We start from the raw sequence: 16,205 nt of genomic DNA, 5'->3' as shown, positions 1-16,205 counted from the left end.
GAAAAACAAATGAGAGTAATAAGTGACCTTTCCTACCTTTTTGAAGAAAAAGTGATTTGCTAAGTGGTTCAATACCATTGGGTTGCTGGGGTCGATAGTATAGGCTCTGGAAAGAAGCTGGACACCATTTTTGATAGAATCTGCCTAGAAGAAAAATGACAATGGCAGGGTTGATTGAAAACATTACTTAATTAGGATTTTCAAAATTTTCTACATATTCTTAAGAAATAAGGTTATATAAATCGAAGTTCATACTCCAGACATTTTTAGTAAATCTACACCACAGAGAAAAATTTTAGAGACAAATTGTTATAATTTATTATTATTTTTTAAACAAACAATTGCAGAAGCAGCCCTATTTCTTGCCCTCTGATATTGGGTACATATTTTAAAAAAGGTACAATAAAAAAAAAATACACCTCAGACCCCTAATTTATTGCTAATACTTAAGGCAAATAAAAGAAAATACTTTTAAGACTGTCTTTTTTGGGGGCCGGAGCGATAGCACAGCGGGTAGGGCGTTTGCCTTGCACTCGGCCGACCCGGGTTTGATCCCCGGCATCCCATGTGGTCCCCCAAGCACTGCCAGGAGCAATTCCTGAGTGCAAAGCCAGGAGTAACCCCTGAGCATCGCTGGGTGTTACCCAAAAAGCAAAACAAAACAAAACAAAAAAAACAAAGAAGACTGTCTTTTTTTCCTAAATTCTAGTTGAACTTCTAGTAGTGAGCTTTATTTCTTTTTAATCACCATGGAAATTAGAGTTATTCATGATCAGATTTCAGACATACAATGTTGCAACATTGTATGATCCCTTCAACAGTGCCCATTTTCCTCTACAAAAGCCCTTCTGCCTGCCCCCTCCCCCATTTGCCTCCCAACCTATCATAAGAAACACTTTGACAAAAAAAAATATGTATATACATCTTTGCAATGTGATTTCTAGTATTGTTGCTGATAGGTTTCATCTACAACAACTGACATCATCTTTCAGCTCCACCTCCTCCTCCAAGTTGAGCACTTCCCTCCACCATAGATGTTGCCCACTTCCTGTCATATTCCTCAGCCCCCTCAAGTGGAATGTTTCCTACCAAATACTAGTTCTCGTATTTTTTTGTTCCCACTGCCTTTGGGTATTCGTTAATTTCACCATTCTGCAGTAGTTCCCAACTAGGAGAAGAAGTGAGATGAGAATTTTTTATCACAGCTCTGAAAAGCTGGCACGTAGTGGACAGAATTGGGGATATTGCTACATAACCTCCAGTGAATTAGGTAATTCTCTTCAATAAAGAACTACCCAGTCCTGAAAACTCTGGAGGGTTCTTGGAATGGGGTGGGCAGAGTCCCAACATGACCATCAGAAAATCCGGGACCCCCCCACATACACCTGCTATCTTGCCAGCAAAGAAATCGGTCAGCTCCACAACTAATCACAAAAATAAAAAACCAAAAAAAAAAAAAAACCCCAAAAAAAACATGATGCTGCTCAGTCTTCCCAAATACACAGGTCTGGGGCCTTCTAGGAATGGGGGCAGGCAGAGTCCCCCTTCTGCCTGAAGGCACAGAAGCCCACAGCCACACCCGACATCCTCTGACACAGAAATGGCCCAGCTCCACAAATGAATTTCATCAAGCTGCCAAGCCACCATCAAATTGTTCCAGCTCCACACATCCTGGATTGCGCAGCCACAAATGGGACCATGCAACATCTCCCAATTTCATGGTACTGTCAACCAAATAGGATTACAGCAAATCTGATGAGAAAGTTGTGGAGAAGACCACAAAGCTCAATGAGCAAAAACAGTAACAGAAGTTCAACTAGCACCAATCAGACCAGTAACACCTTAAACAATGACTTCAGTAACACCATTGTCAGACAGAACAAATATCACACATTGACTTTTATTGATCTAAGTTTTGATATTTCCATTTGCCTTGGTGCGTTAACAAACAATATGAAATAAATTTGTGTATATTAAGGGGACAGGTTGGGGTGGTGGGTGGGAAACTGGGGAATCTAGTGGTGGGATTGGTGCTGGAACACTTAATGCCTGAAACATCTCTATCATGAACAACTCACGATGTTAAAATAAAAAAAAAATAAATAAAAAGAATTACCCAACCCCAAAATAGCAATATGCTGAGTCTAAGAAACATGGGAATCCTCTCTAGATAATTATATACAAGAAGAAGCACTTTGGGATGCTTCAATCTGGAGGAAAATGTTTCTATTTTTTTGCTTGCTTGTTTTGATACTTTGTTTTGGGGCTACAGTTCTCAGGGATCACTTCTGGTGGAGCTTAGGGGACTATATGCAGTGCTGGGGCTCAAACAGGAGTTGGTTTCATACAAGAAAAGTGCCTTGACCCCTATATTCTCAGGCCCCAAGAACTTCTCTTAAAGAAAGACTTGTGGGGGGTAGGAAGAGTGGGATCCACATACAACTGCGCTCAGAGCTTACTTCTGCCTCTGCGTTCAAGGAGCACTCCTGGCAGGTTTGGGGGGGACCCTGTGGGGAGCTGGGGACTGAACCTGTGTTTGTCACATGTCGTGCCTTACGCAGCATACTATTACTCTACTTCCTAAAAGAAAGTCTTTTAGCCTCTTTCCCCTTTCCTTTTGAGACAGTCGTCTAGAAGCAACTCTTCGAGTCTTCTAGCAACTCGAAGGTGACAGACCCCATTCCTAATAGGAAGAAAGGCCACATAATGAGTAGAAAAGGAAAAACTTGGGTTGGAGGAGAAGGCATCTAATTTGTAAAAAAAAAAATTCTTAAGTTTAAAAGTTGCTGTTTTACTACTTTTTTCTACTTGTAACTGAAAGTATTTCCAAATATACCACCGGTAACCACTCATTTGCATTGGTAAAATTCACATACCTATGAAAAGATAGTGCTTTGCTCTTCAAGCCTTTGTTTTCCCTTGAACACTATGTCTCCTATCTGTTTCTTTGCTTACCTTTTTCCACTCTAGAGAAGCCTGTGTTCTCTCTTGAACACAAACTTCTCACTTCTCATTCTCTCTTTCCTCATATCTTTTTTTTTTTTTTTCACTTTTTGGGTCACACCTGGCGATGCACAGGGGTTACTACTGGCTCTACACTCAGGAATCACCCCTGGCGGTGCTCAGGGGACCATATGGGATGCTGGGAATCGAACCCGGGTCGGCCGAGTGCAAGGTAAATGCCCTACCCGCTGTGCTATTGTTCCAGCCCCAAACTCATTACTTTTTAAATAATTTCAATAAAAACGATTTTGCTTCACTGAAAATATTATTTAAAAAAAGCAAACTTGGGTACCTCATTGGTAGTATAAACCTTAATTATGAGGCTATCCTATTAGTATGAACAGTTGCTCACTGTCCATAACAGAAACAAAAGTTTGCATTTGAGTGGTATCCTAATAACTGGGATGATATAATCTAAAATCCAAATTTTTCATAAAGTCTGGCTTAAGTGTTTCAGATTAGGAGCGGTGGACCTGGCAATTCAGTCAGGAAGTAGAAAATTTTCACTCACATACCTCTTTATTGTTGAGTTCTAGAACAGCTAATCCAACCAATGCTCCCACACATTTCGAATTGAGTTCCAGGGCTCTGCTGAATGCCAGACGAGCTTTCTCCAGTTTGTTAAGTTTCACAAAGCAATGACCCATTCCTAAACGAACTTCAGCTAAAAAGTAAAATCAAGTCGTTCAGTCTGTCACACTAAGGAACTTTTAGGTTCAAGTTTCAAAAAATGCTTTAACATTCTCTATGATTAGCATAATTCCAAAATTGAGCTACAATATCAAATCTTTTGATTATGTATCACAAACTTGGTTTGCTGAAGTTAGATCATACCACTTCTCTATCCCTGCATCCTGACCCTTTTTCATAGATAGTCCCTCACCACAGAACAGCAATAATACTGGCATTATTTTCAGGTTGTGGGCTGGACAACACCTGAAGTTGCTCAAGAGCTTTTCCCAGCTTTGAGCTCAGGAGTCACTTCCAGTGGTGCTTGGGGACATGCGGTACCCACAGATCAAAATAGGATAGGGAAACACTTTATCCCTGTTATTCTCAGCCCATTTTTGTTGTCTTCCAACACTCTTGCTTACATGTATTTTCTTTTTCTTTTTTTTTTTTTGCAGGTTTCAGAGAGAGCTTTATTGGGTGTGTGTGTTCAAACAGCCATTTCCAGCCCAGCAGGTCCCTCCTGCCGGCATGACGGGGGGTGGGGGGGGTGGTGCTCGGCCGGACGCAGCACCAGGATGCGGGTGCGTGGAGGGCCACGTGCCTTAACTGTCTTTCTTGAACTTGCCGTTGATGTAGGGGACCCAGTCGAGGATCAGATGCCAATCGGTGGCCCACACCAGCCCCACAGCACCCACGGCGCCCCACATCCCCGCTGTGGGGACCCAGTTCTTAGCCAGCTGTGCGTACCGCGGCCTCAAAAACCTGGTCATCACTAAACCCTAAATATCACTGTGACTACAGGACTCATCCCCGGACCTCTTCTCTCTACATTCACTCCTGACATCCTCATACTTTCATAGCCTTATACATTATCTATCTGGGATGGCTTCCAAATTAGTTAATTTGGTCCACACATCTTTCTTGAACTCAGCCCTTCTGACACTCCACTTGTGTTTTTAAAAGGCTTTTCAAATTTTAAACATTTTTTCTTTTGCCACACCCAGCAGTGCTCAGGGCTTACTCCTGACAGGCTCAGGGGACGAGAATGGGGCACAGGGGATTGGACCCGGGTTGGATGTGTGCGAGGCAAGTGCCCAATCTGATGTACTATCACTCTGGCCCCATCAAACTTTAAATATCTTAGTTCTTCTTGGATTATTTCCCAAATATAGTAAAATGCAACCCTACTCTTCCAAAGGCATAACTGAGTTGCTCAGATGTTATACACACTGTATCTACTGCATTAGTTCTCCCTTCTAAACATATTAGACAGGTCAGGAAGATAGCTCAGGAGACTGAAACACAAGCCTGGCATACACATGCCTGGCACTGCACAGCCTCCCTCCACCTGGTATAGCTCTGTGGCCGCACCACTGGGTGTGGCCCCCAAACAAAGAAAAATCAAATCATACATTTTTTAGAACTTAAAAGATTCTTCTCTTACCTGGACAACCTGGATTAGTACGTAATGCTTTCTTATAGTATGCGAGAGCTCCTCTGTAATCCTTCTTGTTGAAAGAAATGCAAGCTTTACCTGCAAAGAGTTTTTAGTATTACAGGCTATCCAATTTAAAACACAAGTTTTATATGCTCCACATAATTGATCTACTCAAACTGAATTCTCAGTAATATATGAAAATAGTGAAAATTACTTTATATTAAAGCAGTTTTCCACAATATGGAAAGATCTCAGTAAACTTAAAATTGAGCTGCCATTCAACCCAGCAATTCTACTCTTGGGTATCTACCCCCAGAAAAGAAAACTGTTTATTCAAAAGAACAGATGCACACCATTATTCACTGTAGCACTCAGTACCAAAGGTAATATTTGGAGCCAACCTAAATGTCCAATAACTTATAAGTGGATCAAAAAGATGTGGTATACATACACAATGGAATACTAAACAGTTGTAAGGAATGATAAAACCATGCAATTTGCTGCAACATGGGTGGAACTAGAATATATCATGTTAAATGAAGCCAGAAGAAATAGGATAAACACAGGATGATCTCACTTATATGTAGAAGTTATACTAACTGGGTAAGGGAATGCCTAGATTTAAAGGGAGGATGCCTAATCACCTTGAGCCCCAGAGTACAGGAAGAAGAAAGAAAGAAATAGAGAGGAGGGGAGGGGGACTGGGAAGAGACAGATGAGAATGGTGGCCAGGAGTAAAGGATATTTAGGTACTTCAGTGGTGTGAAGGAATGATGAAGCTAAATATTAAAACCACAAAATTAACGACACAAATCATGAGACCCAAACTTTAACAACCAAACTTAAAAAGGTGCCTGTGTATAGGGCAGGCTTGGGAGGGCGGCATGTGAGGGAACCTGGGACCACTGGTGAAGAGAAGTTGACACTGGTGATGGGATCAGTGCTGGAACATTCTATGTCTAAAACCCAACTATGAATAAATGTAAATCACATTGCTCTAATAAATTTTTTTTTTTTAAAGATAAAGCAGTTTTCTATAAAGGTAGACTAATTTGTTCCTGTAAAGAGGATAGTCTTGACTTGGTTAAATGTTAAAAAAAACTAGTAAAATAGCTGGTAATTATATGAATAGATTGCTTATTGAAGCTTTTAAAAAGTGGATAACAAATTACTAATAGGTATATTTTATTTCTGATAGCACAGTGGATGTTTGCCTTGCAAGCAGCCGACCTGGGTTCGATTCCTCCGTCCCTCTCAGAGAGCCCGGCAAGCTACTGAGAGTATCCCGCCCACAAGGCAGAGCCTGGCAAGCTACCCGTGGTGTATTTGATATGCCAAAAACAGTAATAAGTCTCACAATAGAGACATTACTGGTGCCCGCTCAAGCAAAATCAACGAACAATGGAATGACAGTGACAGTGATATTTTATTTCCATAATTTCAACAGAAATCATTATGTTTTACAGTTTTGTTTGTTGTTGTTATAGTTTTTGTTTTGAGGCCCACCCAGCAGTGCTCAGGGTTTACTCCTGGCTCTGCACTCTGGGATCATTCCTGGAGGGGTCGGGGTACTATATGGGTTGCCAGTTAAAACTGGGTCGGCCATGTGCAAGGCAAGTGCTGTATTCACTGTACTATCACTCTAGCCCCTACAAAGTTTCACTTCTAGTAAGTCAAAGTTCTTTTAACTCTAGTCCAATACCTAAGGAGCTGTTACAAAAAAATAACTCGACTCATGTGCTATAAAAATTTTTCAAAACATGACTGCTAAAGATAACTTACCAAGAAGAGCTGGGATATTATTTGGAGACTGGTTAAGTACAAAATGAAACTGTGCATCAGCCTGGTCCATTTTGTCACCTTCAAGTAGACAGAAGCAGGCTCTTCCCAGAAGATGGTTCTGGAAAAGTAATGGAACATCTTAGATTTGATTTTGCCAAAGGCAAACAGTTAAACATAAATGTGTAACTCTGAAGTGAAAACAATAGGTGGGGAGCCACACACATCCCTCTACCACCCTAATGTTCCTAAAAATAAGCAATCTGCAATTACAAATTGTAAGTCATCCAGAAATGCAAGTTTGTAGAGTAACAATAATATTCCTTAATTTTTTATGGAAAAAGTTTCCATAATTTTTCCTAATTATGCTTGCAATCTACCTGGAAAAATAGACTCATCATTTTTATGTGATAAATTTGTTCTTATTATTTTAACAGTACAAGAACCCAAGCAATTCTCACTTTTCAAAAATGTGCTTATTTATTTATTCAAGGAGATAGAACTCAGGGCTTCAAACAATGTATCTACCATGGAGCTACATCCCTAGTCCAGAAATCCAGTCTGTTATTTTAAGAAAAAAAAAAAAAGTATTGTTTAGAGGCTGGGAAAATAGCTCAAAGGGCTGGAGCTTGTGGGAGGGCCAGGTTTTCCCCAGCATTGCCAAACACTGTCGGAGCAACCCCCACACTCCAGCACCAGGCCTTGAGCAGCCTCTGTGTTCTGTTAAATGTGGCTCCAAAAAAAGAGAAGAAGACAAAATAAAAAACTATTCTTTACCATATACATTTTCTTTTGTATACTATTTTTTCCCTTTCATAAGTTCAAAGAGATGTGATTTATTTTTTATTTCCATAAAGTTGTTCACAATATTTGATTACATTTAATATTTGAAAACCAATCCACCACCATTACACCTTCCCACCACATTTCCATCCTGAACCCCAAACCCTGCCAAATGATTTATTTTTACCTGGTCATACATGATAATTTTATCAGCCATTGTATATAGTAGAGTCGCCTGTGTAATAAGATCCTTTTTATTGTCCTTATTCTTTTCTTTCCGAGCCTGTTGTACATAATAGGCTGCCAATGTATCCAAGCAAGTCATCTGATCTTTTTCATGGTCTCTATAATCTAAATTGCCATCTATACGTGCTGCTTCCAACAACTTTACAAACTCTTCTGTTTTTCCTTGCTTGTAGTATTCCAGCTACAAGGTAAAGAATCAAGTTAGAATTACTAAAGCATATATTCACATAAAAGTCTGAGACAAATGTTTATAGAAATCTTATTTGTAAGAAGCTGGAATACCCTAAATACTGATCAACAGGTGAATGTGTAAGCAAGCTATTTTACCTCGGCACAATGGTTACCGCTCAGGCGGTTAAAATAGAAGGACCTACTAAAATATATCATAACATAAATAAATATTAATAATGCTGAGTGAAAAATGCAGATCAAAAAGCATATACTGTGTAAATTCATATACAGAACTAGAATGCAAATGAATCTGTAGCAAGAGAAGATCAGGGGTTGCCTATTTACTCACTGCAGTGGGTGGGACAGAGTTCGGAGATTTTGGGTTAAAGATGAATGTATTATCTTTTTTTGTGGGGCAGGGTTTGGGTTTTTGGGTGCTCAGGGCTTCCTCCTAGCTCTGTGCTCAGGAGTGACTCCTGGCGAGACTCCATGCAATGCCAGGGGATCAAACTGGGGTCATGCATATGCAAGGCAAGTACTTTATCCGTTGCACTGTCTCTTCAGCCCCAATATTCATTATCTTGAATACAGTGCTTGTTTCAGAGGTATACACATATGCTAGAACTTCTCATTTACATGTAATATAAGTGCAGTAAATGTAGACAAGTTTTACTTAACAAGACTTTTAATAAGTTGTAATCACTACAAATGCTTCCAACTTTCATCGTAAAATAGCTGATTATAAACGAAATACTTCAGAGTCAAAGGAATATTTCTATATTCAAAGAAAGAAAACAACTATGATAGGTAGAAAGAATTTTAAACAGAAAACTTGGGATAGGGCAGGAGAGACAATATAGAAGGCAAAGCATTATCTTTGCACAAAGCTGATCCAGACTTGATCTCCAGATCCACATATGTTCCCTGAAGCACTGCCAGGAATGATCCCTGAGCACAAAGCCAGGAGTAAGCCCTGAGCACTGTGGGGCTTATAGAAAAAATTCTCTGTATCTCTTGGCCTACTGAATAATAGGCCAGGGAATCTGATTTTATTAATAACAACAAAAACATTCATCTATGTGCATTCCACCTACTATGGGGCACAAATGGTTCCCTGAGCAGAACGAGAATAGTCCTTGAGAACCACGGAGTATGAGCCCACTCACTTCCCCCTAGCAAAGAATAAAAAAGAAGCACCACAGAGAAACTGGATGCTGGGGAGGATTTGGAATTTTATTGTTTTTTTTTTTTTGGGGGGGGGGGTCACACCTGGCAATGCACAAGGGTCACTCCTGGCTCTGCACTCAGGAATTACCCCTGGTGGTGCTCAGGGGACCATATGGGATGCTGGGAATCGAACCGGGTCGGCTGCGTGCAAGGCAAACGCCCTACCTGCTGTGCTATCACTCCATCCCCGGATTTGGAATTTTAAATTTTCTGAACTGACCTGATCTTCCCAAGAACCTCCACTAGGGTTCATGTTATAGAAAGGATCAACTAGAAAAAAAACTTAGGCCTGAGGTAAAGTTCATTCAAAGGGGTTACTGTGAGTTATTCTGGCACCTAATCATATTTTATAGTATATTATAAAAATATTATTATGGGAATATGCTGAACAGCAACACTTATACTGTACCTTGTTTTTATTTCTCAGCATATCTGTAAATCATAATCCAATATTTACTGTTATTTATAATAATCATAATCATCAAATACTGACTTACAAAATATTACTTGATTTTGCCTTTAGTAACATATACTAACTTACCAGTGGAGAAGCATCATATAGGAAAGTAATCATTTTTCTCCAGAAATGGTAATACAATTTGTATTCACAATGAGTAATTTATCATGTACCCAAGTTAGTTGTGACTGTAACTGAAAACAGAAACCGCCTATTTTTCCTGGTCAACATACAGAAAGTATTTGTTGTTTTAATACTGACCGCCAAAGCAATCCATATGTGCAGTTGTGTGTGTTCTTGTTTCAGAATGCTGATAACTTCATCTCCCTCCGGTAACTGATCGAAGTCAAGTTCAATGACCTAAAACACAAAACAGAGGTTTTAAATACTTGTTTTGTTTTTTATGATTTTATTATTGAATCACTGTGAGACAGATCTTTACAAAACTGTTTATAATTTGGTTTCAGTCATAGCGTTTCAACACCCATTCCTCCACCATGTATATTTCCCAGCATCAGTGGCCCCAGTCCCTGCCCCCCTCCCGGCACCAAATACTTGATTTTTATATTCACATGTCTTATTTAGTTGTGGTCCTTGAAACAGGAACATAGTGTCTGGAGAGATAGTACCAGGGGCAGGGCGCTTGCCTCGTCAAGGCCAACCCGAGTTGTATCCCCAGCACCCCATATGGTTTCCCAAGCACTGCCAGGAGTGATCCCTGAGTGCATACCCTGAGCACTGCCAGTGCGGCCCCCAAACAAACAAGAAATAAGAACATTAATATACTTATGCAGAGAGTTTTAATTGGGCTGAAAGATAAGAAACATCTATGATTCACGTGACAAATGGGTTTGATGGTAACCTACTGAAGTAAAAACACTGTGAAGTAAACAACTTCGGCGAGTCACCCTCAATTCACTGAAATTGTGAAATGGTACAATAAAAGTCTGGCCCATGCAAAAGCAACGAATCAAACCCACTATGCCCTGTTGTGCAGGGGAAGTGCAGACAAGCATCAGAGAGGATCTGGCGTGGTGGCCCTAGATCCCAACTTGGAGAAGCGGCTCGGGGACAATGTGAAAGCTGAACGTCAGCGTGTCATCAGAGAGGCGGTACCTGCATGTCACCAACACCCCTGAACGTGGGCGCGTGGCGCGTGGGAAAAGTGTTCAGAAATGGGGAGGGGTTGATGGTCTCTCTCTCTCTCTCTCTCTCTCTCTCTCTCTCACACACACACACACACACACACACACACACAGACACACACACACACACACACACACACACACACACACAGAGCTTCGCGAGCATTGTTTAAGAAAACACTAATATCGGGGCCGGGACGATGATGAGAGCACAGCGAGCAGCGGGGCTTGCTCTTGCACCTGGGTTCAATCCCGGGAACCACATATATGGTTCCCTGAGCCTGCCAGGGGTGATCCCGGAGTGCAAAGCCACGAGGAAGCCGCGAGCACCGCGAGGTGTACCCCGGACCCCAATAACCCCAACCAAACCAAGCTGACGCATAGAGCCACTGGAAGGAGAGGTCGGGAAGGAGAGGGGGCGAGGGTATCCTTTGACCCTAGAGGAGTCCCCAAATGCACTGATGAACGCGGTGCGCGAGAAGCAGCACGACAGCCCCAGGGGGTGCAGTGGAGAAAGGCGGTCAGACGGGGGGGGGGGGGGGGGGGGGTGGCGGGGAGGCGGCATCCTCGGCCGTCCCGAGTAGAGGCTGTTTGAGAATGCAGCCTGGAGGGGCGCGAGCGCCCACCTCCGATCCGTGCGGCGCTCCTCAGAAATCTCTCGACCTGAGACGGGTGCGCGCTCGCCCGCATCCTCGCGCCCGTCAGCCAGTTTTGGAAAAGGAGTCAAAAAAAAAGACTGTCCATCCTGTCAAACCCTGGAGAGCAACTTTCACGAAGTCTTCCCACAGAGCGGCGGCCGCGCGGGCAGCGGAGACGCGCCGTGCCCGGGAAGTCTGCAGCGGGCTGGGGCTTCGCAAACGGTAGGAAGCGAGCGAGGGGGAAGGTGAGGGTCGGGGTGCGTGTGTGTGAGAGTGGTGGGGGGAGTCCGAGCAAGTTCCCCAAGGGCCCCCGCCCTCCTCCTCCACAGTTACCTCGTCAGTGTCCCGGAGGGGGATCTCGATAGAGCCCCGCGACATGGTGAGCTCCAACGGGGGGCGGGCGACGCGCCCCGCCGCCACGCAGCCGCGGCTCCCGGCGTCCGGCTCCTCAGCGGCTCGCGGCCGCGACTCAGCTCCGGGAAGAGCCGCCTCACACTGTACCCGGCGTCCGGCTGCGCTCGGAGACAACGAGCCGCGGACCGCGTCTAACCACTTCCGCCACCCTGGCCCCCGCCCCGGAAGCACTCCCCGGGGGGGCGGGTCCGCCTGTCAGCAGGCTCCGCCCAGGGCTGCCCGACTCCGGAACCCCCGGCGCCCAGCGGCCTAACCGCGCCGATTTCTCCCCTCCCCCCCACACACCTAGGGCGCTCCTGAAACGGATCCCATGTGGGATAAATAGGGTGGGGGTGGGGTGGTGGGGGAGATGAACGAGCTCTAAATTTTGGAGGGGACCCCTGGACCTCTGGTCGATTTTTGTGAGCCTCTCTCTCTTGAGCCCGACTCCGCCTCCCAATTTGGGAATTGGCCAGGGAATGGATTGGCAAATGAGGTTTTCTTCTCAAATTTGCAGTGAATATACCCGGTCACTCTTGCAAACCGATCATTAGTTGCTCCGACCATTAGCCTCAGTGGTGTGAGAAGCATGCTTGGAATATCTTTGAGATTATTATATATACCATATAACCTGGACTGGAGCGATAGCACGGCGGGTAGGACGTTTGCCTTGCACGGGGCTCACTGGGGTTCAATTTCTCCGTCCCTCTCAGAGAGCCCGGCAAGCTACTGAGAGTATCCCGCCCGCAGGAGAGTCTGGCAAGCTACCCGTGGTGTATTTGATATGCCAAAAATAGTAATAAGTCTCAAAATGGAGAAGTTACTGGTGCCCGCTGGAGCAAATCCATGAACAACAGGACAGTGCTACAGTGCAGTGCCTACCACATGACCTAGCAATTCCACTCTATCCCAAGAACACACCGACATGAATTCAGAACCAGAGTACATGTGCAAGCAGGAAGCTCCAGTTTGAGCCCCTGCACCCATGTGGTCCCTCACATGTACAACTGAATGGAATGAGGAGGGAGAAACTCCTGAGCACTGTTGGGTGTGCACCCCTCTGCCAAATAAAACAACCAAAAAAATGAAAAACGCAATACGATACATGCACTTTGTTCATTGCATTGCTTGTTGCAGTGCTATTTACACGGGTCAAAATCTGAACAGAAGGGGACCAGAGAGATAGTGGAGCAGGTAAGGCATTTGCCTTGCATACAGCAGATCCCAGCTTGAGTCCTGACATATATGGTCTCCCTAGCCATTCAGGAGTGATTCCTGAGTACAGAATTAGGAATAATCCCTGAGCACAGCATGCAGGGTGTTGTCCCCAAACAAAACCAAAGATCTGGAAAAAAGCTCAAAATCCCAACAGATGAGTGGGTGGATGAAGTCATGGTCTATCTATACAATGAAATACTATTTAAGAAAGATGAAACCTTGCCTTTTACTACAACGTGGATGGAATTGGAATTTTAAGTTAGGTTAGCCAGAAAGAGAAAGAGGAATGAAGTCAGTGTCCTGAATGATTCCCCACATTGTTGGTGGGAGGTGTGGGGTGCTAAGGAGGTGGAGAGAGTGCTATTTCCTGCCTGCTTTCCACTGGAGAGAGAGAGAGAGAGAGAGAGAGAGAGAGAGAGAGAGAGAGAGAGAGAGAGAGAGAGAGAGAGAGAGAGGTCATGAGACAAAAGAATTAACCAGAATTAACCAGATCAAACTTTATCCATATAAAGCAAAACTGGCACTTTTCCCTTGATTCCAAACTGAATAAATAGACACAAAACACCCCATGGTTAGGAAAAAGCAAACATTTTGCATATCAGGTAAACCAAAAAGTGTCAAGAGTCCCATTTTTCAATAGCATCAAAGAGAAAGAAACCATCAGGATTGGCTGATGTCTGATTCCCTAAAAATAACTAAACAATATAATTACTACTGGTGTTTGTAATCCTGGCTTTTTGGGAAAACCTGAATAGCTCAATAATTTGGAATAACAGACCAATCATATGAGAAAATTTCTCTTTTGCCATATCATATACCAAGGAACTATAAATGTATCCTAGTATGTTTAAGATATGTATGTTTAATGAACTCATGCTTCTAAAATCTGAACTTGGCAAATAAATTTTGGCAAATGTTTTCTTTTCTTTTCTTTCCTTTTCAAGTTTTTGGTTGGGGAGGGACACACCCAGCTGTGCTATGGCCCTGTGCTCACTCCTAGAATGTTCTGAGGACCATATGCAGTGCTGGGGATTAAACCTGGGTTGGCATCCTGCAAGGCAAATGCCCAGCACTCTGTACTATCACTCTGGGCGTGGTGAAAGTTGATTTAATGGAGGTGTCTTAAGGGCTAGGATTAAATTGCCTTTGAGAAAGATGTTTGTTTCCATGTACAAAGAAAGAACTCCCGGCAATGCTCAGGGTTTACTCCTGGCTCTGCACCCAGGAATCACTCCTGGCTGTGCTCTGGGGATCATATAGGATGTCAGGGTTCCCTGTAGCACCTTACCAGCTGTACTATCTCTCCAGCCCCAGGAAGAGCTCTCTTTTTCTTTCTTTTTTTTTTTTTTTTTGCTTTTGGGGTCACACCTGGCGATGCACAGGGGTTACTTCTGACTTTGCACTTTGCACTCAGCAATTACTCCTGGCGGTGCTCAGGGAACCATACAGGATGCTGGGAATCGAACCCGGGTAGGCTACGTGCAAGGCAAACACCCTGCCTGCTGTGCTATCGCTCAAGCCCCGGAAGAGCTCTTTTTACGTTTTTTGTTTGTTTGTTTTATGGGTCACACTTGGCAATGCAGAGGGTTTACTCCTGGCTCTGCACTCAGGAATCACCCCTGGCAGTGCTCAGAGCATCATATGGGATGCTGGGAATCGAACCCGGGTCGACTGTGTGCAAGGCAAACGCCCTACCCGCTGTACTATTGCTCCAGCCCCAGGAAGGGCTCTTTTTAAAGGACATCTTTGTCTAAGGGGAAAACACTCACCTTCTTTCAATAGAGAAGGAGAAGCTTAAATCTGCATACTTTCTCCCAACAATATTAGTTGCATGTACCTTCTAAAAGGACAGAACTTTATGCTTCAAACACAGTAATTAGGACTTCTAATTACTAATTAGTAATTAGGACATCTGGGATGGCTATGTGGGTTTTTTGTTGTTGTTGTTGTTTTGCTATTTGTTTTATGGAAAGCATCAGATTGAACGAAATTTCACTGATGACGTAATATAAGCTTTCTCCTTTGTATTGAATGCTTATATGCGCATCTCAGAGCCCCATCATTGCAAGTGCAACGCTTCAAGTTCGCTGCCCATATGCACCAAGAGTGTCTCTGGCAGCTCTATAATGTCAGTTTCCAGACACATTGCAGAGATCCATTGCATTCACACATTGAAGAGGGTGGATGCAACTCAACTGAAAAGATGTTCAAGGGCTGGAGAGATAGCACAAGGGTAAGGCACTTGTCTTGCACACAACAAACCTGGTTGGATCTCTGGCATGGTATATGATTCTCCCAAGCACTACTAGGAGTGATCTTTGAGCACAAAGCCAGGACTAAGCCCAGTGCACAGCTGGGTGTGGCCCCAAAACAGAATAAACAAACTAAAAGATCTTGCAACCACAGGTTTGCATCTCAGTTTGGTTTGGTGTTTGACATCATCATTTGGTCTGGCAAGAAATTCGCATTGAAATGATTTCTGGGTAGAGAGATGACTCATAGAGTTACAAAGCTTATAGGAACCTCCAGTTTGTCCCCCAGAGCTTGTGGGAAACAATCCTTGAGCACTTCACTGGGAATAATCCTTGAGCACCAGTGGGGATGTGGTATTACTGTTGCAAGTTACTAAATCTCTGGATGCAAGTTGTTTCATATTTTTGAAAGATCTTCACTAGTGGGAATTAAGTAACGTTAAGTATCAAGTATTGAATGTTTATTTGTGTCAGCATTTTACATGCTAAAATGTATCTTCAGAACTGTGCTATTAAAACAGTACAGTAATCTGTCAAAAGAGTGTGAGAATGGAAATAGTACTTTCCATTTTCTAGAACTGATGTGAAAATAAGAGGAAGTATAAAGTGATAGGATGCTCTTTTGGAAACTACATATGCTTTATCCCATGGGGATTTCTCACCTCAAGTGAGAAATAGAGACACAATGTGGATAGAAGCTCATCTCTTCTCTTTTCTTGTTTCCTTGTACTCTCCTTCTCCTCCTTCTCTTCCTCTTCTTCCTCCACTTCTCTTCTTCCTCTT

General features: G+C 43.2%; 2 protein-coding genes across 2 annotated transcripts in view; both read right to left on the bottom strand.

Moving 5' to 3' along the window:
* CTR9 (CTR9 homolog, Paf1/RNA polymerase II complex component) overlaps positions 1-12,112 on the bottom strand; it is a 33,301-nt gene extending 21,189 nt beyond the window's left edge. The window contains exons 1-7 of the mRNA XM_004613601.3: positions 11,893-12,112; positions 10,038-10,136; positions 7,863-8,102; positions 6,896-7,013; positions 5,120-5,209; positions 3,519-3,667; positions 37-144 (exon numbers count right to left, since the gene is read on the bottom strand). Coding sequence (XP_004613658.1) covers positions 37-144; positions 3,519-3,667; positions 5,120-5,209; positions 6,896-7,013; positions 7,863-8,102; positions 10,038-10,136; positions 11,893-11,937 — 849 coding nt within the window. The 5' untranslated portion in view covers positions 11,938-12,112. The remainder of the gene's footprint in view (positions 1-36; positions 145-3,518; positions 3,668-5,119; positions 5,210-6,895; positions 7,014-7,862; positions 8,103-10,037; positions 10,137-11,892) is intronic.
* Positions 4,231-4,807, bottom strand: LOC129405760 (cytochrome b-c1 complex subunit 10-like). Its single transcript, XM_055143090.1, has one exon. The coding sequence runs from the start codon at positions 4,443-4,445 to the stop codon at positions 4,278-4,280; it is 168 nt and encodes a 55-aa protein (XP_054999065.1). The 5' UTR covers positions 4,446-4,807; the 3' UTR covers positions 4,231-4,277.
* Positions 12,113-16,205: the final 4,093 nt, after the last annotated feature.

Source organism: Sorex araneus, chromosome 6, assembly GCF_027595985.1.
Source record: "Sorex araneus isolate mSorAra2 chromosome 6, mSorAra2.pri, whole genome shotgun sequence".
In the NCBI taxonomy this organism is placed as follows: domain Eukaryota; kingdom Metazoa; phylum Chordata; class Mammalia; order Eulipotyphla; family Soricidae; genus Sorex; species Sorex araneus.
Note: the sequence above shows the minus strand (reverse complement) of the source record. Positions and strands in the feature narration are given on the sequence as shown.